Genomic DNA, 21616 nt, shown 5'->3' with positions numbered 1-21616 from the left:
GAGAAACCAAGTTATTCCTTTTGGAGGCCTATCATGACATGGAACTTGGTCTTACAACAAAAAGAGCTAGTAGAGATACTTTCATATTTTGGCAAAAATCATAAAATGCTGAAAACAGTGAAACGTTTTATCAGAAAGCAGTTTACTAAGAAAGAGTACAAAGTGAAAAATATTTTAAGAATGTTAAAATAAACCCGAGAGTAGGAAAAATAATGCTCCTAATAACATTCATCTAACTCTTATTTTCTATTTTTCCTCAAATATATAAAGAAAAACATGAAAGTGATTCCATAAAAAAATGGTTATTTATACTTGCAGCAGGCAATCTGTTGTGCATGAACTGAAGCCAACTTGGCTATGTTCTGGAATGTACTCTCTCAGTGTTTCAAACCAAGTACCAAACAAATTCATGAAGCCAACAGACAGTTTTACTATTTAAGTGATAATGTAATAATATGCCTGAATTACAGTAAAATACTGTGACTCTAAACGGGTCTAAGTTTTTTTATATCAAGTCCAGTTTTTCCCATATACACAACTCCTCGTGTTTTGCAGGAAAACAAAACCAAAGGCACTCTCCCAAAATTCAAACGCCAGAAAACTTTCATCTTATTTTCATGTAAGGAAAAGCTGACTGCCAAATTCCCTTCACAAAAGACCAGAACATTCTCTGCAGTAATATATGACTTCATGGAGTCAAGTTCTTTTCTGCTTTACAAATCCCTGGTGCTTGGATTTAAAGGTGTTGACATTTCACAACGAGACTTACACGCCTTAAGCTGAAGAACTGTGAGATTATCAAAGATGAACTCTTCTGCTTATGCCCCCCAAATTTATCCATATTACTTAACAATAGGGCATCAGAGGAATAGCAAAAATCTTTTTATAGCTCTGAGATAAAAGGGTGCTATTTAATTATAAAAGCGATCATGTCCATGGGTCTTGGAGAAGGTGTAGTAGTCTGGATGGGCCCAAGGGATGAGGGTTAGGACAGAGATGAAACCAGAGGGATCACATCTACCCAGGGGACTGACTCCACAGAAAAAGTGGGATAAGGTTTTATCAGTTTTGCCCTGATTATCAAAATAATTCCCATTTGCATAGTTATTCACACTTAAATAAACTGTAGTTAGAAAATTTCAGCTACATACCTCACTTTTCTAATTCATTCCTTTGGCCCAATCGATGATTCCTACCTTTATTTTTTTAAGAATATAGGTGCCTCTGTGATTCTAAAGAAACACATGGACCCAATTCCCAGAAACATGCACATGACTGAAGATTTGATATAATTCCAGGGCATTCACAGACCTCGCGTTAAGACATCTCACTGTGAGCAGATCTGAGGCTTGAGCTAGGCTGTAGTACCCTTAGATCATGAGCCCAGTTACAGACTTCTGGTGTGAAAACTCACATCAGGACCTAGAGTCAGTTGAGAGATCCGTGCTCACTGCTGCTCCCATCTCCCTATTTCTATGCCCACAGCTGTCATTCGCTACGAGACGGAGGGCACTGGCTTTGTCTCTGATGCCCTACTCCCTAGTTTGTCTGTCACAGGCAACTATATTGATTTCTCCCTGGAAAAACTTGGTGGTTTTCTTCTTTTCCCTTCCTACTGCCATTTCCTTAGCCCAAGTTCTTTTCCTCTTCTCTGGTCTCTTCAGCCTCAAATTTTTTCTATCTACACATCCCACTTTCCTCTCTGCTAAAAAAAAAATCTACCATCGCTGCTACTTACCTGCAGTCTTGAGCCTATACTCCTCTGTCTAGGTTTCACGGTGTTCCAAAATCTCACTTCTGTCCTACTTGCTGAACCTATTTCCTGCGTTTTCCTCAACAGAAGACCCTCTCCTCCAGCCCCCAGGTCCGTGTCCTGTACACCACCGCCCCTGGCCCATTAACTTCCTGAGCCAGTTACTTCTTTTTCTACTCTAACTTAAAACTTGAAGCTTCAGGCTCGGCTACCCCTCCATGAAGCGGTCTTAAATTTTCTAGATTGCAAAGAGTTTCTATCACATTCCTTGGTATTTGATTCACACACAATCACTTAAGGCTGAGTCATCTCCCTAATTTCATTACAAACTCTTTAAAAGTGAGGTCCCAAAGGATAATGTGCTTTTTCTCTTCTCTTTTTCCTCTCATCTTTCCCTTTGCCTTAAGACAGGGGTGGATGAGCAGTAGCTACCAAATGATCTTAAGTACGAAAATTTCAGCGTTTATCTTCATCTTCAGTCTGTCCTACTAAGTTATTTTCCATATGTCATTTATTTAAAAACCGAATTATTTTTAAGCCATCTAAGAGACTCGTACCGAAAAGCAAATCATAAACTATTACTGACTTCTTACATAACAAAAGGAATCAGGAATTATATTTGGTAAAACTGTGTCTTATCTATACACCATTTCGTGAAAATGGAAATACTTCTTTTACACTGAAGAGAATGGGTAATCAGAAAGGAAAAGCCCTCAGGCAGACATAACGAGAAGATTAAATATGGAATCAGCTACTTTCTCACTTATGTCTTCCTTTTTGGGCTTTTAGGTCTTTGTTATTATGTAGAAATAAGAAATAAGATTCTGCCCTCTTCTGGCTCCAAAAAAAACTTACCAAGAATTTTCTGTCCGAGCACAGAGGGCTTGTTTTATTGAACACTCACACATGCTGGATGAATTCTTTAGGGCTGGTGCAGGGGCAATTGACCTAGTCATTTTTCCCTCTTGCGCTTAACTTCATGGCCCTGTTTTCACTTGTAATATGTTGAGTGATTTTCATCCTGTTGCTAGAAGTATAGTTGGAAAAAGGGATTCTGAAAATCACTTAAAATGTATGTCTAAGCTGGAAAGTGTCAAGTTTATATTCAGAAAAGATAGTGCTTCTGTTCTGATTTTGAGATAGGTAGTCTCTGAAGGTAAAATGGTAAAACGAAAATCCTGAGACCTGCGTAACAGGACCTGAGAGATGGGCTGAGGCTCTGTTTGTGTGCTTCAGCTGTCTTCGGCAGGTACCACAGGACTTGTAGTTGTCAACACAGGAATAGCGGAACACTTGTTTTTATCCAAAGAGGGGCTGAGAATGTCCAGCTGAATTCAAGTTCACTGGTAGACAAATGAACAGCCCACCAAATGAAATGGAAAAATGCAAAGACTGTCCCGATATGTAAGAAGCAGCATCAACCACGCTGGGCAGTCAAACCCACGTTGGGGAAGAAAAGGAACCAAAGACAGCACAGCCATGGACAGGCCGTAGAAACAAACTGGTTAATTAATATCTGCTTCAACTAAAAAAAAAAAATTTTTTTTTTAACCATAGTCTAATTCTTGTCTCCCAACTTTTCTATGTACTCACCCTTTCTGCCTCTTAAATAGTGTCTCTACTTCCCAAGAAAAACTCTTTCATGGTCCACTCATCCCCTCCTCTCTTAAAGCTGAATTTCTTCTTGTTTTCACAAGAAAATATTTGTACATTTTTCTACCAGTATGTAAGATTTTTTTCAACAGTGTGAAGCCCTTGGGTTATATTTTGTTTCAGTTTTTTCCAGTGCCAAACTTTTCAATAAGCCCCTGCAATTTGGCTTTTTCAAAGTTAGTGAACCTGCCAAACCCATGGCCCTTCGTCCACCGTTCTTGACCTGCCCTTCGTGAGACATGACCTCTACTACTTATTCTCAAAAATCCTCCTCTTCTGGGTACTAGACTGTTTGTATTACTCCTCTGAATCTCTTTAGCCTCCTTCTCTCATCCCTGAGGCTGTGCCTCCCCCGAAGTGGTCGGGGGTCCTTCCTTGGCACACCTCAAGCCATTGCATCTGCATCTAAGGCTGACTCCCTTTTCTCTCTTCCTACCGTACTTCCCATTTTTAACCACTCAGTCAGCTGCTCCACTTCCGCTGTTCGGCTAGCATCTCAAGTGTAATACGTCTAGAACCAGAATTCTCTACAACTTCCACCTCCTCAGAAAGTTCTTCCTGGAAGTTCTTCACTTCCATTAACTTGACAGCAATCTCTGACTTTTCTTACCAGATGAAATACAAGTTCTTTAACTTACCATCTAAGGTCTTCCCCCTTATAGGACCAAAAATTGCATCCCCAGCATTCTCTCGGCAGTCCAGTTTTTATTTTGAAACTAGGACAATAATGATTAGGTTCTAGTCAAGCTATTACCGAAATATGTAATAGACTTCCTAACCTTCCTACTTTGCCTGAATACCTCTTTCTGGAATATCCTCCCCTACACATTCACCCATTAAGAGGTCATGTGTCCTTTAGGTTCCATATCCAGTCTCATCACGATTTCACGAGAAGGAGCTTTGTCTCCCCTTTACATTCATGGCTCTTAGTAACACAAAGTTAGCTAGATGGTACCAGCCATCATCTTCCTTTCACTTTATCTAGGTAAGTTCCCTGCCTCTCTGCATGACTTGTCATTTAGTTGACTCTATCCTGAACGTTTTGTAATCATTCGGAATAGCATTTAGCACAGTGTCAGAGAACATACATCTTTGCTGGATAATGAAAGATCAGTTCTGTCCATCAGCATCCTGCCTGGAAACCAGACATCACTCTAGGTCTTCAAAAGAGATTAACTTAATACAGGCAACGGAAAAGCAGAAATGCTGGAGGGGATCGGGTGAGGGGCCCCCCGGGGTGAGCAGGATCAGCCAGTCTCTACCTCTCCGGGGTAGGAGGGGCTCCAGGGGGAAGTAGCGGGAGGAGCAGTTCTTACATCCCCAGAACCCAGAGCCAGGGGTTGTCCAGTGAGCTAGAGCCCCAGTGGGGATGGCCCAAGGCAAGCTGAGAGAAGGGCTGTCTGGTAGGACAGGGGACCATAAAGTACACCTACTACCCGAGGAAGTAAGAGAAGCACAGCGACAAAGACAGAGAAGGAAGAACTACCCTGGCGTCTTCCCAACTTCCGTCCGCCAATCTTCTGAGGGTGCCCCCTAGTGGCCTTTAACTTCCACAGATTATTTTCTTATTTATAACCTGTGTCATTTTCCTATGTAGTAGGAACCAGAACATACTTCCTGTTGGTGGTGAATCCCCAGATAAATAGAGGGAGGACCTGGCTTCCAAGGACAGGAAACAGAAGAGGATGGACATCCCCCCTTCCAGGCTAAGAGGAGAGTGCAGGCTTGTAATGAATGCTCCTGTCCGGGATGCTGAATCTGATAAGGATAGTAATACACAGAGAGCATTCCCGACGGCAAGGCTGGCACCAGAAGCGGGGGTTACAGAAATCCAAGGACACGGCCATGACAGCACCAACAGCAGCAAGAGAAGATGGTTTGGGGACAGGCCATGCTGTGCTGCCCCTGGTTCTTGCTCCTACTTTGCAACTTGTTCTGTAGCCTTCCTGAAAGTTTTGGGGATTCCTTTATTCCTACAGTTAGTTACTGATGTGGTTTGCAACCAACGACTCTGATCAGAGAAAATGGATAAAAGCCAAGAAATTCAAGTACTGACGAGGTCATGTGTCTAGAATTCTGTTCTTAGCTGACATCAGAACACTACAGTGAAATGTTATTGCATTTTATATTCACGTAATACTTACTGACTTTATAAATTATTAGAATTAGTTAAATTGCCATAATCTGACATGGGTACCTTTTCTAAGGTGAGGAGATTTATTTCAGACTGTAGACGGATTTCTGGTTTGTTGCTTTGCTGATCCTTGAACTGAACAAACTCTTTTTCCAAAATCTTATACTTATTTTCAGCATCAGTAAGCTGTATTTAAAAAAGAAAAAAAACACCGGTATGCTAAGTTCAATACTATAGAATTTGATTCAACAGTGTCATATTTTCCTTATGCTAAAACATGTTTATAGTAGAAAATTTAGAAAATCCCCGAGGTATAATGAGGAAAATTAACAACATACAAAAACTTTTTAAGAGTATGAAATCTGTTATAAAACCAGTATCACCAGAACCTCTTTGGTAAATTTCAGATGGCAAATGAAATTCACCTTATAAAAATACAGATACTACGTACTTAGGATGTCACATGTAAGAAAATATTGTGCATTATAGATATACCAGCTAATTACAGAGAAAACAAAAACTTTTAGTGCTGTATTTCTTTTTCTTATTATTTGAAGCTGTAAGAACTCCATAATTCAAATACTATTACAAGTTAAAGTCATTTCAAGATGATTTGGCCCAATCCCTTCGTTTTTGTGGCTGAGAAATTTAAAGGTTGCAGAAGCTCAATAATGGGGGCGGTGCCTAAGAGCCAGGATGTAGAAGAGACATAAGTAGCATCCAGATCTCTTCATCCCCCAGAATAATGCTCTGATGAGAGCAGGCAAATACTTCGTTAAATTAAAAAAAGAGAGAGACCGCCTTGACTCAAGTCTATATATAACTCCCCTTCTAACAGTTTCAGAACTACCAAACCCCCCAACCCAAAAAACAGGATATAAAAATTTTTTATTTGATCTGGGATTTTTTTTAATCAAATGAAAACAAGCACTGTTAAAAATGCCTTCCAAAAACATGTAACACTAGAACTACCAATCATAGATAAACCCATTTATCTTGTAAGACATAAGACTTAACTGAATTTGAAATACTGAGAAAATCTGTGACAGAAATGGAACTTAAATTATCAACAATAAATTCTTATTTCATGCCAGTAAATACAAATAATTCCAATTAGGATTTATCTAGCATCTTAAGGTAATGAGGTATTCCATTACCTGAAAATTCTTCATATGACTGAAGTTTATCTCTCTGAATATCTGAACTTTTATTTTTAAATTTGAATTAGAACCTTTCTAAAGCATCTCTGTCACATTTATTTCTGTTTTAAACAAAAGCTACCAGACTTCGTATTTGTTATTTTTTCCACCATTCAGAGACATCATCATAATTACTGTGGCCCCAATCAGGTTGTACAGAAGTAAGCTATGAGGCGTAAGGGGCTCTTTTTCTTTGGCTAAGTGGTCCATAAACAACATGGATTGAGTGTGTGGACCCGCTTTTATATACTGGAATACAGATACTTGATCACAGGGTGTCTTTTTGTCCTTTCTACCTGTCTAGTTAGAACTGTGTGCTGAGTATATGGAACCTAGTTCTGACTCAGGGCCTAGAATGTTTTCTTTTATATAAGCTGTGAAATGTTCCCAGTGAAGGGCTGAGCAATTTCAGCTCCCAGACACGTGGGCTGCCCCACAGCTCCCTCCTCACTCCCCTGCCAGGTTTCCCCCAGGTCTCAGACTATGTTCTAGAGGAGTGCCTGGGCTTAATTTTTCCAAAATACCAGTTTGTGCCACAAAGGTGCTTCCCACAAAGATGCAAGCTAATTACATCAGTCTGGGACAAGGTAGAAATGGGTTTTTCAAAAAGATCCCCTGGTGAATCTAATGCATGTTAGAAGCCTCTATTCTAGAAGGCTCGATCTCCCTAAGAAGTGGAAGAAGGGAAGCACTCCCGGTGAAGCCCATCCCGACTGCCCACTTTTACCACTCGATCTTTCATCTTTTACATGAGACTTCTATATAACAGTCCATGAACAAAGTATTGGCCACAACAAAATTTGTCAGAAAAAAAATTTCTGGAGTCAAATTTAGTTCTTTGTCATGTGAATAATGATAAGGGAAGGAACATTATCCCAACGTCGTCTTTAGCTTTGACTTAGGAAAACAAGACTTGACTTAAAGTCAATCTGAATCTCGGTGCAATCAGTATGATCAATAGTTCGATTTACTGTGTAGTTTTCTCACTTTTCAGTGAATACAGAGAAGCTCGAGCTCCCACCTGCTGCTGCAGTCGGAGTTTGTCCTCTTCCAGCTGTCTCATCTTCAATCTTTCTAGTTCCACCTGATGAACACAATCCTCTTTGGCCCTCCGGATAGAGTCCTGAAGTTCTTGCAGGTTCCGTTCACGTTCTAATTTCAGTTCCTTTCTCTCTCTTTGAACCTGACAACAGATGCGTCTGTAAGAGGTGGGCTTGCTCTTGGCTATGTGACACTGTTCAGTAGTCTATTATCCTTATATACAGTCAATGTTTGGAATATTTACAAATTTATCTCCATATCCTTTTCCGTTATTAGAGTTAATGTTTAAACATACTGAAATTCTACATTTTAATCCATCATCACTTAATTCTAATATAAAAAGTATATCCAAAACTCCATATATGACTCACATAAATTCAATTGAAAAGGCCCTAATAACTTAAAATTCCTATTTGAATAAAACCCATTGTATTATCTAAGCAAATATGCCCAAGTTTCTTTTCTTCTTTAGACATTTCTTATATTTTGAGGGTGCCTGGGTGGCTCAGTCGGTTAAGCGTCTGACACCATCTAAGATTCTTTCTTCCTCTTCCTCTACCCCTCCCCCTGCTCATGCACACTCTCTTTCTCAAATAGATAAATCTTCAAAAAAAAAAAAAAAAAAAATGGGGGCGCCTGGGTGGCTCAGTTGGTTAAGCAGCCAATTCTTGATCTCAACTCCGGTCTTGATTTCAGGGTGTAGCCTACTAAAACATGGAGCCTACTAAAAATAAACCACAAAATTTCTTACATTCTGCCTAGTATCACAGAAGGTGACTGAGCCTTTATATTAGATGTTTGACCTTAAATATATTTGTTTCCAAATCAACTTAGAAATTCCAGAAAATGTGAGGACAAAGTTAAGAGAGAGATGCTGAGAAAAATTCTGAGAAACACGTGTGGTTAGGGAAGGGGCATATAAATTTAACATGGGGTAAATTCTAAGTATTTTGAAGTGACTTTTGTAGTAACTTAAATAAATATTTAGGGTAAAATTTAGTACGACCTAACAAAATTGCTAACTAGGCGTAGCACTAACAGAAGTTTTCATCCATCCTTCAGATTTAACCTTTAATGGGCAACAAGGGTGTTCCTTTCTTACCGAGAGCAAGGTCAGAAGGCTAGGCCACTAAGCCTGTGCTGCATTTTTTCTCTTCTCTACGTAGTACCACTCTCCCTTCCTTCCCCATAATGGGAAACTTAACCGGAAGTCTCTACAACTGCAGACATCAGCCAAAGCTGGCTAACAATTAACATTTCTAGTAACAAATATTTGACTATCTATTCCTCACGTTCTGACCTATTTTTGAACAGCAGTTTTCTCCATCATGCCTACAAGACAGCTTCCATGAAATGGAGTTTATGCTCATATATGAGCATAAAGGAAAAATAACAGTATGGACCTAGAACACAGATTCTGGGAAATGAAGACGTACGATAGAGGAATACAGTTACCTCTGACTCTGCAAGGACAAGCTGCTGCTCTCGCTTCTCTAGGTCAATTAGGGTTTTTTGAAGTTTTCCTTCTAGAACAGTATATTCAGCCACCTAAAGTACGATAGAAGAAAAATGACCTTTTCCCCAAATTCAAAACATGAACAAATTCAACGATGCATACATTTTAACTTACTGAAACACAAGACGTGGGAATAGGAAAATCATGAATTACATCCACCAATTCAAAGCAGAAATTCTTTCCAGTACCCTAAGGAAGGAAGCCCATCTCGCTTCTGCTTGGCTCTCTCTAGTGACAGTCAGTTTCCCGAGGAAGCTCTTTCTCCCACTGGACAATCAGACTGCTAGTAAAATCCTATGTTCAGGCAACATCTAGCTCCTTAAAATCTGCCTTGGTCAACACTCCGGTATTTCTCTGATGCCCCCCCTTCATCACTTACGCTCCTTCCCTAGAACGAATTCTGTTGCTAGATCAGCTAGTCAGTTTCAAGTCTGTCCTCCTCCTGGTTCAGATCTCATCCTTTCCTGCAGTTCCATGATCGCTTCTGAAGCCACACTCCCTGCTTGGGCCCCAAGCCTAGTACCCCGGTTGCTATGGGCTTGCAGTCCTGCTCTGCTCTTTGACCCTATGAGTCCCATTCAGAATAAGAGGTCTGCTAGCTCAGCCTACACAGCATGTAGGAATCTGACAGTTTGCTATCTTTCATTTGTAACTGATCATTTTTACTAGGACTTTCTGAACCAGTTTTTCTATCCTCACCAACTAGTCTCCAGATCCCAGGCCACATCTTAATCTTCTTTTTCCCGTAGTCAATAGGACCTTGGTTTGATCCTCCTGAACCTTACCTGTACCCCTTAGACAGAAGAAAAAAAAAATATCTTCACATATTTGAATCTGGTGATAGCCATCATATATCCTCTTAGTCTTTTTTCTTCTCCAAGATAAACACAAGTTTTAGCTATTATTCACATATTTTGATTTTCACATCATCTAATATCTTAGATTTAATCTAGAGATTAGATTCTAGACTAAGTCTTTTAAAAAATGTGGTAGCCCGATGTGATCTCACTACTTCCAAAGCCAAAGAATGTCCCCTGCCTGAGACAAGAACAGCAAGTCCATTAACTTCATCTAAAATCGCATGTGCTATTTCAGGATCCTGATCACGCCATCTGTTGTGTCAAAGAAATTCCCCCAAGACTTTTGTTTTTAAACCTGGGATAACTATACCCACATAACTATTGTCCAAAAGACTGTTGTGACTACGGAATTTGACATTTGTCCTTGTTAAACTTTATTTCAGTGATTTAGGCCCGACATACCAACCAATCATGATCACTTACGTAAGAATTCCGCTAACTCTACCACCTACTTTTGGTTTACCTAAAAAACAAAACAAAAAACAACTAAGTGTGCCCTACACCTCCTTATAAAGTCTTACAGGGATAGGGAAACAGGATGGTGAGTCAGAATTCCAATGTTCTGCCTCTGGCAAGGCAAATGTGTGCGTTCCCAGAGCCCTGTCTCAGGAGGTCTCCTTTCCTGCTACATGACCTCCGCGGATGACCCAAACCACCTACCATCACGTATACGGAGCACTCCCAAATCCAGCCTGCCAAGTCAAAACCCCCTGCAGAGGTTAGGACCTCTAAGCCCAAGGATCTGCTGCATATGCCAATACTCCCTAGGTATCTCAAACTCAAAAATGTATAAAAACGGGAAATCATCATCATTTAAATAACAAATATCTATTGAAAACCTAGCAGGTGTGGGTAAAAGAAAGTCCTGTGATACCTATATTCTGAGGGAGGACCAGCTATGAACAAGGAAGTGGATATTTAATGTAATCCTAAGTAAATGCCAGGATGAAAATAAGCAGACTGAGTGTCTAGCTAGTGGCGGGGAGCAAAGGAAGAAGGCGTATGTTGGACATAATGATCAGAGAAGGCCCCACTCGGATTATCCTGAACAAAGACCAGAAAGTACTTCTAACAAAAGGACATTCCATAGATCCTGAGGTGGGGGACATGTGGCTTAGCACATCTGGTGAACTGCAAGGAGGCCAGGTTGGTAAGAACAGACTGTAGCAGGAGGCGGACAGAAGGGAGGTCACAGAGGAAGCTAGGAGACAGGTCACCTAAGGCCTTGTGGGACCTGGTACAAAACGTGAGTTTTATTCTACGTGCCATGAAGAGCATGACAGGTTTTAGCAGAGGCGTGCACTGTCTGACTTTTGGTTTAAAAGCCTCCCTCTTGGATGATACGGATATAACCAGCTACCGGGGTCAGGAAAGAGGAAGGGATGCTGAGTTAAGTAGTAACTAGGAGAGAAGTCACCTAGGCGAGACGTAAAGTTGTGAAGGAGGTGGCTCAAAGTGGTTCGTTTCCAGGATACATATGCAGTGTGGAGCCACGAGGATTTGCTAATAAACCAGATGTGGAATCAGAGTCAAGGATAACTTGCCTTGTAACCTGAGAAACTGAGTAAAAGCATCGCCATTTATTAAGATGGGGAATCAACACGAACAAATTTATACAGGAGGGAGATACAGAGCTTGTTCTTAGGTCACATTTGAGTTGCTTATGAGACAGTCAGTGGGCAGTGTCAAGAGCAAAGTGCAGAGTCCAGAGAAGAGGCAGGGGATGCAAGTGGATACATGTTATATATGATATATATTATGTATAATATGCATACTTGTATAGGACAGTAAGAAAGTGGAGGACAACACCAGAAGAAATGTAAAAACAGAAAAGAGATTCAAGGACTGGGCCTTGGGGCAAGCCAATAAACCCAGCAGAGGCTGAGGGGAAAAAAATGATCCAGCACGAAAACTGGGAAGGGGAGACCAGTGAATTCAGTAGAACAGTAGGAAGGTTATAGGAGGAGAGGTCAAGCAAAGGAAGTGTTTTAGAAAGGGAAAGATCAAATTGGGTAAGGATGAGGGAGGCTTGGTTGAGAACTGTTCTGGAGAGGGAATGAACTGCTTAGGGAAAGAAGGAGGAGCATTGGGTAGCAATGAGTATCCCTTAAGGCTTCAGATCTTAAACCTCCTTCACTCCCTTTAACTCCCGTTCCCCTTTTCTCTACCACCTTATCACTGCTCTGACTTTTGAGCCTTCATCTTCTTTTACATATATTATTGCCTCCCTGGTCTTCCTGACTTTAGCTTCACCCTCTTCCATTCTGTCCATTATACTTCCACCAGAATGACTGTTCGAAAACGAAAATCTCATTTCCTTGTTCTCTTACATAAAAGTCTTCATTAAAAAAATGTTTCTCAAATTTCTACCTTTCCCAAGCTGGGTTATCAGCTGAACCACAGAACATAAAAAAATAATTCAAGTAATTTTTTTCTCTGTCTTCTCTACTAATGTAGAAGCATAGGATCAAGTTAATCCATTGGCGACAGTAGATGCTGGCAAGCATTAGGGCTTAATTCTCTCAAGAAACCCTGGCTGAGAAAGTCTGCAGGATCAAGTCTAACCCCTCAAAATGGAACAGAAGAGCATTTACATTCCATAAACCTCTCTATGCCTTAATTCTTGAGGCATACCCTCTCCTCCCTTCTTCCCACATCAACCTACATACAATTTTCTTAATGCCAAGCCTATTTCAAACTTCTTTGGAATGTCCCTTGAGACCACCTGGTAGTATCTACTAATCTTTATCAAAGTAAAAGCATAATCTTATCCATGAAACACTTCCTCATACTATTCCCTTATGTAGAACTGAGTTCTTCCTTCTTTGTGGGTACATGATAGCGACCTTTAGCTATCTGACGGGAAGTCACGTAGAAGACAGAATAAACATGATCTCAGCTATGAAGAAGGCAGAACAGGACCAGAGTATCCTACTCATAAATTACTTTAAGATACATTCATTAGTTAACAATCACCGGGTTTAGCATATCCGTCTGTACAACCAGGTTATTAGCAATACACTGGTTTCTGGAAATAAAGGTTTAGTATATTTCACTTCACCCCAAAGGCCCCAAGTGGGTGGTAGACAGATCATTATATTATCTGTTTCAAGGTTAACTAAGGCTTCATTTATTTGGAGGAAAAGTTTATGTATAACTCCAGAGAATAAATTATTTTTTCAAACAGAGAAATTTCCACAAAAACAATCTGCTCCTTTTCAGGTAACAAAATAATGCCTCCAAATGGTCCCAAAAGATGACCAAAAAACATTAATTGATAGATTAATAAACCCAGTCACCCATAAGGATATATATCATTAGGTGCCTATCATAAGCTTAAAATAGTAATTTATTATTATGAAATACTAGTATCTTTGAGATCTGATTATATATAGTTTTATTTTACTACATACACTCCTTCACCACTACATCCTGAATTGGTGGGCTATTAGCTAGTTAGCATCTTTTTGGTAAGGCAAGATAGAAGTTCCTCATAATAAACAGATGAGTTCCATTTTACTATTAATTAGTTATTTTGTGCCGAATAGCAGAAATAAAATGAAATTTAAATGACTGCATAATGTTCCATCAGTATTATCCAGACTCCTTCAGGTAAACTGTCTAACTATTGAAGAAGTTACATATTGTTTTGAAGAAAACAGGTAAATAAAGTGAAAATAAATGAACAGAAAAGGCTCATACATTTTAGACCTAAAAATAGTATGGTGAGATTCTCAGAGAATTTAGCTTGAAAAGGTCTCATCCTATTGAAGAAAAAATTGCTTTTTTCTCCCCACGGACTCAATTTTACAGTAACTTACCAAGTTTTAGAAAAACAGATCTCATCCTAGTTGACCATACTCTTACAAGACAGAGCACATGTTACACTGGATGAGTTGTAACTCCCAAATGTATTTAGATTGAAATAAAATGGCAACATCCAATCTACTTTTTGACATGACTAATTCAAATAAATACCTGAGCCACTTACTAGACAGATATCATATTCCATTTTCTGAGCAGAGTTCTTATTAACTAATCAGGAGCTTGTCGATTCAAGCTGAAATGGTAGGAGAAACTGTATATACTGGAAGCCAATTGAAAAGATAACAGCAAAATGACAACCAACCAGAAATCACTTTGACTTTTTTTTTTTCCAACTCATTACACAAAAACTGTTTTTTTTCTCTCTCTCTTTTTTTTTTGCAATAGAAAGTTCAATTAGGGCACAAGGTGGATTTGTCAAAATTATTAACTAAAAAATGTTTCAAGATTTGACTTTTGCAAACCTCAACCCTGAAAAACTCTTCAACAGCACTTTAAAAAATGGTTCAACAATAAACTCGTCTTGCCTTAAAAGGTAAATGAAAAATTAAAAAACTTTCAATATTTGATGGCTCAGATTCAATTCATAAAGGATACTGGAGAACTATAAATGCTACTTAATATAAAAGTCACACTTAGTACAACTACTATAAAGTTTAAGTATGTGTGAGGGCCTCTAAATTTTTAAATTTCAGTTATTTGAGTATTTAAGAACAGATGCTTTAGAGTGGTCCTATTATCTTTTTCTTTTAATTCACCGGTTTTTCAAATTTTTAATGGTTGAGAATTAAGCGAGATAAAGTTGAAACAGTTACTTTAAAGTCAAAGGCTTGGGGGCCTTCTGTTCGGTCTACCCGTAGAAGACTAACTGCCCCCCACCCAAAACACAAATGGAACAACCCACACGAAACAAGTGCTTTCACACACTGGAGAATGGGCAGCCCAGGACCATCATTCCTGACAGAGCAGAAACAAATGAGGCCCTAACAGGAACTCTAGTGGACTTCCTGGAGGCACTTTCCAGACTCTAGCTCAGAGAAGGGGGGACCCAGCAGACCCTCGCCATCTGGCCGAGTTGAGGCAACAGAGAGACCAAAGAGGATGAGGCAAGTCAAGCTGGTGAGGAGAGGAGGGAGACGTGGAGAGAGTGAGCACCTGAGACCTGCAGAGTAGTCTGCTCCAATCTGAGGTGAAACCCCGAAGGCTGGGGACTTCACCACTGGAAAGCTCTAAGATGAAGCATTCCCAGAGCTCATACAGGTCTGAGAGGAGTGTGCATTCCTACCCGTCCGAGGGAAGAGACCCTGTGACACACCAGGCATCTACATACTGTTACAGAGCCCAAGGCTATGGGATGTTGTCAACTCAGCCTAGCCAAACTTTAAAGGATCAAACTCATCCCAAGTAACCTCACATCATAATGAGATCCAGCAACTGACAATGTAAGCTTCACAATTTCTGGTATCTAACAAAAAATTACCCATCATGCTAAGAAGGAGAAAAATGTAACCTATAACCAGGTGAAAAAACAACAGAAAGAGACCTCAAAATGATACAGATGTTGGAACTAGTAGATAACATATTATAAATATATTGCAGATACTGAAAAGGAAAACATGAACATGAGGAAAAGTGGAGTATGTTTAAAAAAAGGGAAAAGGCCCAAATGGACCTTTCAAAGATGAAAAGTGCAGTATATGAAATGAAAAATTATGTTCAAATAGATTCATGGCAAATTAGACCCTTCAGAAGACAAGACAGGTGAACCTGAAGTCACAGCAATAAAAAATACCCAAAACGAAGCACTGAGAAGGAAAAAAAAAAAACTTAAAAAAATAATTCACTTCTTCCTGGGACAATATCAAGCAGTCTAAGATACATGTACATTGCAATCCAAGCACAAGAGGAGAAAGAGACACAGGAAAAAACTTTAAGCAATAAAAACCCAAACTGTTTCAAACTTGATAAAACCCTATAATCAAGAAGCTCAAAGTCGCCAAGCAGGGTGAACACACGCACATAGACATACAAAGACACACAAGCACAAGGCCCATCAAAATCATAATGCTGAAAACTAGTGGTAAAGAAAAAAATCTTAAAAGCAGTTCAGAGAAAGAGACATTACAGATAGAGGGCCAAGGTAAAAGGGCCAGCAAATTTTCTATCAGAAACAACACAAATCGAAATGCAAATGAAACAACTTTCAAGACTGAAACAAAAAATTGTCAACCGAGAATTCTATACCCAGTGAAAATATATTTATTTCAAAATGAGGGAGAGATAAACACTTCTTCACATAAAAGCTGACAGCATTTATTGCCATTGGACCCATACTAAAAGGAATGTTATGTATTTGGGTAATAAAAAAGGACTACTGCCTCAGAGTTTTACTTCTTTAAAAACTAACTCTGTAAAGCAAAAATATATTTTAGGGTAATACATGTAAAAGCAAAATCTATGATGGTAACAACACAAAAGACATATGCTGGACACGTACTGCTGTAAACTTCTTACACTACAAATGAAGTGGTAGAATAGCACTTGGAAGCATATTGTGATAAATTAAAGCTACATATTTTAAACCTCAAAGCAACCATCAAAAAAAAAAAAAAGGCAGTAAAACAGAGATACAGCTAATAAGGTAATAGTAAAAAAAAAAATGGGATCATAAAAAAAGTCAATAAATCCAAAAAATGGAAAAAGCAGCCGACAAAAAAAAAAAAAGAAAAAACTAAGATGGAACAAATGGAAAACCGAGTAGATTTAAACCCAAATATATAAAACAAACAAAACAAAAAAAACAAAAAACAAGAACAAAAAAACCCCAACCATGTCAATAATTACCCATTAAATGTAAATGGTTGAAATCAGAGAAGAAAATAAAGTAACTTTCAAGAATATTCTAGTCCGCACCCTGCTCCTGGCTTGGTCGAGTGTAGCAAACCATCTTGCCATTGGTTGTCTCCTCCCATTTATAGATACATCATTAACCACTACAATGAAAGTTAAATTTCAATATTTGAAACAAGTCTAATTTTCAGGGTTTTTGTTTTACTCAATAACTTGAATGTAAATAGGTAAGTATTGAACTTTTGCTTTCTGGAGTAAGATCAGATGGTCTCATTTTGTTTTTAAAGATGTCATTTATTCCAGAATTAAATTCTTAAAAAGAGCTTATAAGTTTTTGATGCTTTTTTATTACCTAACAAATTATAACATTTATATATACTTAGATGTCTTATTTTCTTTTTTCATACAGAAGTAGGCTTTTTTTCTAGAATATTCAGTTTTCAAAAGAATAATACTATTGCAGGGTTCAAAATCGAAAAAGCACCAAACACCTTAAGAGAAAGGCCTTCCTCCTACTCCTGACCCATTCATCCACTTTATCCAAGCCAATATACAACCACTATACTTTGATATTCCACAGATTTTCTTTAATGCAAGTACAAGATACTATCATTAATATTTTTCCTTTCCACCTTTGATTTCTATAGAAGTTATTACCTTTTTCTTTACAAGCGATTCTCTCTCTCGGTCTCTTTTCTTCCATTCCTCGGCAAGAGCCTGCATATGAGCCAATTCCTTCTGCTTTAGCTACAAGAGGAAGACAAAACAGTCACAGAAAACACATTAGTATTTCCAACACACCAATCAGTTGTTCGGTGGTAAAGAATTAATACTGTTCACCGATAGGTTTCTTTCAGGAATTCCCTTTTATTCCTAAACCAAACAAAGAGAAGGCCTGAGGCAAGGAACGCCCATATGAGAATAAAGCTAACATAAGACCTGTTCTCTAACTCTCTCTTTTCCAGACAGATGATTTCAGGCTCCAGGAGGGTACGCTACATGAGGGCCTGAAATTAAAAGAAATGTTCAAGTTTTCAGTCTCTGACTTCTAACCTTCAAGTCCTAATTCGGCCCCAGAGTCATGGAGAAAGTTTAGGGAAATCCTTCTTGCGTGGCTTCTGCCCAGCTGTCATTTAACGAGTATTTTTTAATTCTGTTTTTATATAAGAGTAAAGCATTCTTGATATTCAGAGGGACTGGGTAGGGTACCCATGGAACAGAGAGAGAAAAGCCTTACAGAGAAGAAAGAAATGTAGTCAGTAGACAAAGTAACCTGATTTTCAAAAATGTCTTCTTGCATCTCTTTCCACATTTCTAGCTCCAGGGCTGCTTTGTATTCTAAGGTTTCTCGAGGCTCTGTCTGGACTTCTGAAGGACAAGGTGCTGGAGGAACGGAAGATGGCTTCTGTTGCACAGCAGATAAACCCTGAAACATGAATGAAAACGAATTGAAACCAGTACACTCACACATGTAGCGCATGAGATCCACTGTGAAGAGTCAGATTTCACTCTCAGTGATACTGACCTGAGATGAATCAGAGACAAGAATCTCACGCATTTTTACTAGTCCATAATCTTCTAGAGTTACTGTATAAGAAAGATCCATTATCCTGTTGTTTGACCTGCAGGTGAAATCAGAAATATCTTAAAATTCATGGAAACCCTTTTCTATTATTTTTCCTTTTATTTCCCCAAAGCTCTAGCAGTGACTAGGTCACATTTCTTGTACCTGACACTCTTGCTACTCCAACTGCAGTTAAATTCTATAGGCTTCAAGACCTTCCACATACAGGATCTTACTTGAGCATAAACACTCTAATTAGTCCATACCCACATTTACTAAAAAATGACCTCTAACACTGGTGGAGAAATGTAAAATCTTAATGCCCATAGGTAATTACTGCTGAACTTTCATTTCCTTCCTCTGTTTTATGTACGTGCAGAGGGACATGCACTCATGCATGTTAAGATCAAACCATTTTGTCCCTTTTTCTCCATTTCCATCTGGGGCATTTTTCTGATGTAGTCAGCTTTAACTCAGAATGTGTGTTTTAATGCCTATAAAATATCCTAATGAATTTATATAGTAAAATTAAGAAAAAAACAAATTTCCCTACTCTTGATTATATATAGATTATTCTGAATTCTTATTCCACTTTTTTCCTGGGCGAAGCACTTGTATATAAATCTTTTACGGGATGTGAGTGATGCTTCAGGATAATTCCTGAAAATTGGTTAATTATATATAATTTTTATTATAACGAGGATTTCTCTATCAGAGAACTACAAGGAGCATTTACTAAACTGTTAGAGGAAAATACAATCTTGGCTACAAGAAGCGTAGCTTTGTCTAAATCAAATCTATTCCATAAATCCTTGGTCAAACACAACTTCGGTGAACGAAACCCACAAAAGCAAACCCTTAATAATCAATTTTCACATTTTTCTTCTAATCTCACAGCTTTAGAAGACATGAATGAAGCAAAATGAAACACTATCTTACCTAAGTCTCCTAAAACTCTTCTGTCTACAGAGCAGGGCAATAAAAGTTAATATTCATAACCCACAGATTTAAAATAACTAGTAATGATCAGATTATTTTCATGATACTCTACTTATGTGACCAAACAATGGTATTTTTTTTTTTTTTAAGATTTTACTTATTTGACAGAACGAGAGAGAAAGAGAGAGAGAGAGCACAAGCAGGGGGGAAGGGCACAGGCAGAGGGAGAAGCAGGCTCCCCGCTGAGCAGGGAGCCCGATGCGGGGCACCATCCCAGGACCCCGAGGCCATGACCTGAGCCGAAGGCAGACGCTTAACTGACGGAGCCACCCAGGGGCCCCAAGAATGGTATTTTAAAAGAATTTTCAGCTCAGCAGGGTATCTGATACTGTAAAACACCTGTTCCCAGATCCTCCAAGTGAGTCAAAGTTTTACTCAACTCCTCACTGTCTGCAAGTGGCTAGAGGTGGGCAAGAGCAAGGGAAGGGATTTCAGTACTACTTTTAGATCTCAGCTTTTTACTGAGCTGGATTTCTCTCTACATTTTAATTATGCTTCAAAAATCAAGGCATGTGATTTATAATGTTATAGTTTATTTAAACTTCTGTTGTTAAATTTAAAAAGATCACTCAAAAGAGGTCTTTTGTGTAAGACATATGAACTTCAGTTTTTCACTGTGGCATTGATAAATCCCAGGGCAGAAAAACAATACTCTTTTTAAAGTGCCAAACATTTGTAACATTCTCAGAAATCAGATTTGAAGCAAAAGTTAAAATATTTATCAAGTAGAACAACAGTCATTCCCAATGCAAGACAATGTAACGATACCTTAGAAATTTGACCTTGACTTACTTAAAAAAAAAAAAAAAAAAAAGCCAGAATTTACAATTGTCAGGCTTAAGAGGGGGAGGGAAATACTTAAGAGCCTAAGTGTTTACAGTATCATGGGGTCCAGTGGTACCTGAAAGCTAAAGAAGGCTAAACAGCAAGTGAGAATGTAGCCCCCATCGGTCAAAGAAGAAAGATGAGAACAAAGACGACAGGAGAGGATAAGGCTGTAAGCAGCTAATGAGAATAAAAAGCAAGTGAAGACCAGTTCTGGGCAATGCATTACCCCTGTGCTGTTATGAAAGGCACACATTCACTGTAAGTTTGACGCCAACACTGTTCACCATTGGAACCTAAAAAGCGAGTTTTTTCCGAAGACAAGACGTTAGAAAGCTGGATTCTGGCGATTCCCAGAAGTAAATCTTTACTCATTTTATCCTTGTGCCATAATTCAACCAGCAATGGAATCCTGAGGAAGAGAGAAACCAGTGTTCATATCTATCAGTTCTGAACTAAGTCACTAACATCTTTGAGGTCCCTAAATGTATTCAAAGATGATTTGTTACCTGGATCAGAAAGGCTCAATTCCACAGGTAACAAACAGAAAATACTATTACATTTTCTACACCTCCTTCTGTGCAATAAAGAAAACCCTTCAAATACTGTTCTTTTTTATTCTTTCTTCCTTCCCTTTAAATTAATATACAAATTTGAATTGTGATACCCTGAGAAAGTAAAAAGACATTTCAGATTTCAGTTTCCTTCACAAATCCAATTCAGACAGCTGGATTAACACCTCTATTTTATATAGATGACAAATCAGAAAAAGCAAGTAATACACTACAGTCAACTGGTGAATCAAGAATAAAAACTAAACAGCTTGCTCGTATTTACCTTCACATATTATGAAAAAACAAGACTACTTTTCAAAGTTTCTTCTTTACTCATAGATTGTACTAACACAGGTCTAACATCCAAAGCAAGACAAATAAGATACGAAAATCTACAAAGAGCCTCCATTACTATATAAAACTTGATAGCAGAAGGACAAACATCACAGACATTCTTACTGCATTTGTTTCTAGGTCTTCAAATGCACTGACTGCTATGAATCTACAACTCCAGGAATTCCCTTCGTTAACAAGATATAAATTTTCAAGAGTGACTTAATATCATACACACCGTACATGTATTACCTTAAGAAGGTATCCTGCAGCTGATGAGGCAGAGTTGCAAAATCAAATGCACAGTAAGACTGCGGAAGAAAAACTTCCATGTTTTTGCGAACTTCTACAGGAGGATTAGTCATAATAGGAGCCGCACTCCCAAAGAATGGATAGGAGTACCTAGAATTTAAGGAAAACAAAGTCCTATGATACAGCTGACAGATAAGACTTCTAGTCAGTGTTGTTTTTTTAAAAACATAATATGAATATAATGAACAAATACAATTT

At 38.6% G+C, this 21616-nt stretch overlaps 1 protein-coding gene across 2 annotated transcripts in view; it reads right to left on the bottom strand.

Annotated features, from left to right (window-relative positions):
* CEP120 (centrosomal protein 120) overlaps positions 1-21616 on the bottom strand; it is a 64300-nt gene that overhangs the window by 17139 nt on the left and 25545 nt on the right. For both annotated transcript variants that reach the window (XM_081827163.1, XM_081827164.1), the window contains 8 exons: positions 21359-21508; positions 20449-20631; positions 18357-18453; positions 18105-18257; positions 17489-17578; positions 9236-9328; positions 7761-7922; positions 5604-5726 (listed from right to left, as the gene is read on the bottom strand). In XM_081827163.1, the coding sequence (XP_081683289.1) occupies positions 5604-5726; positions 7761-7922; positions 9236-9328; positions 17489-17578; positions 18105-18257; positions 18357-18453; positions 20449-20631; positions 21359-21508 (1051 nt within the window). The remainder of the gene's footprint in view (positions 1-5603; positions 5727-7760; positions 7923-9235; positions 9329-17488; positions 17579-18104; positions 18258-18356; positions 18454-20448; positions 20632-21358; positions 21509-21616) is intronic.

Source organism: Leptonychotes weddellii, chromosome 7, assembly GCF_054177405.1.
Source record: "Leptonychotes weddellii isolate Sample4059 chromosome 7, ASM5417740v2, whole genome shotgun sequence".
NCBI classification, from domain to species: Eukaryota; Metazoa; Chordata; class Mammalia; order Carnivora; family Phocidae; genus Leptonychotes; species Leptonychotes weddellii.
This window is presented reverse-complemented; position numbering and strand designations above follow the sequence as displayed.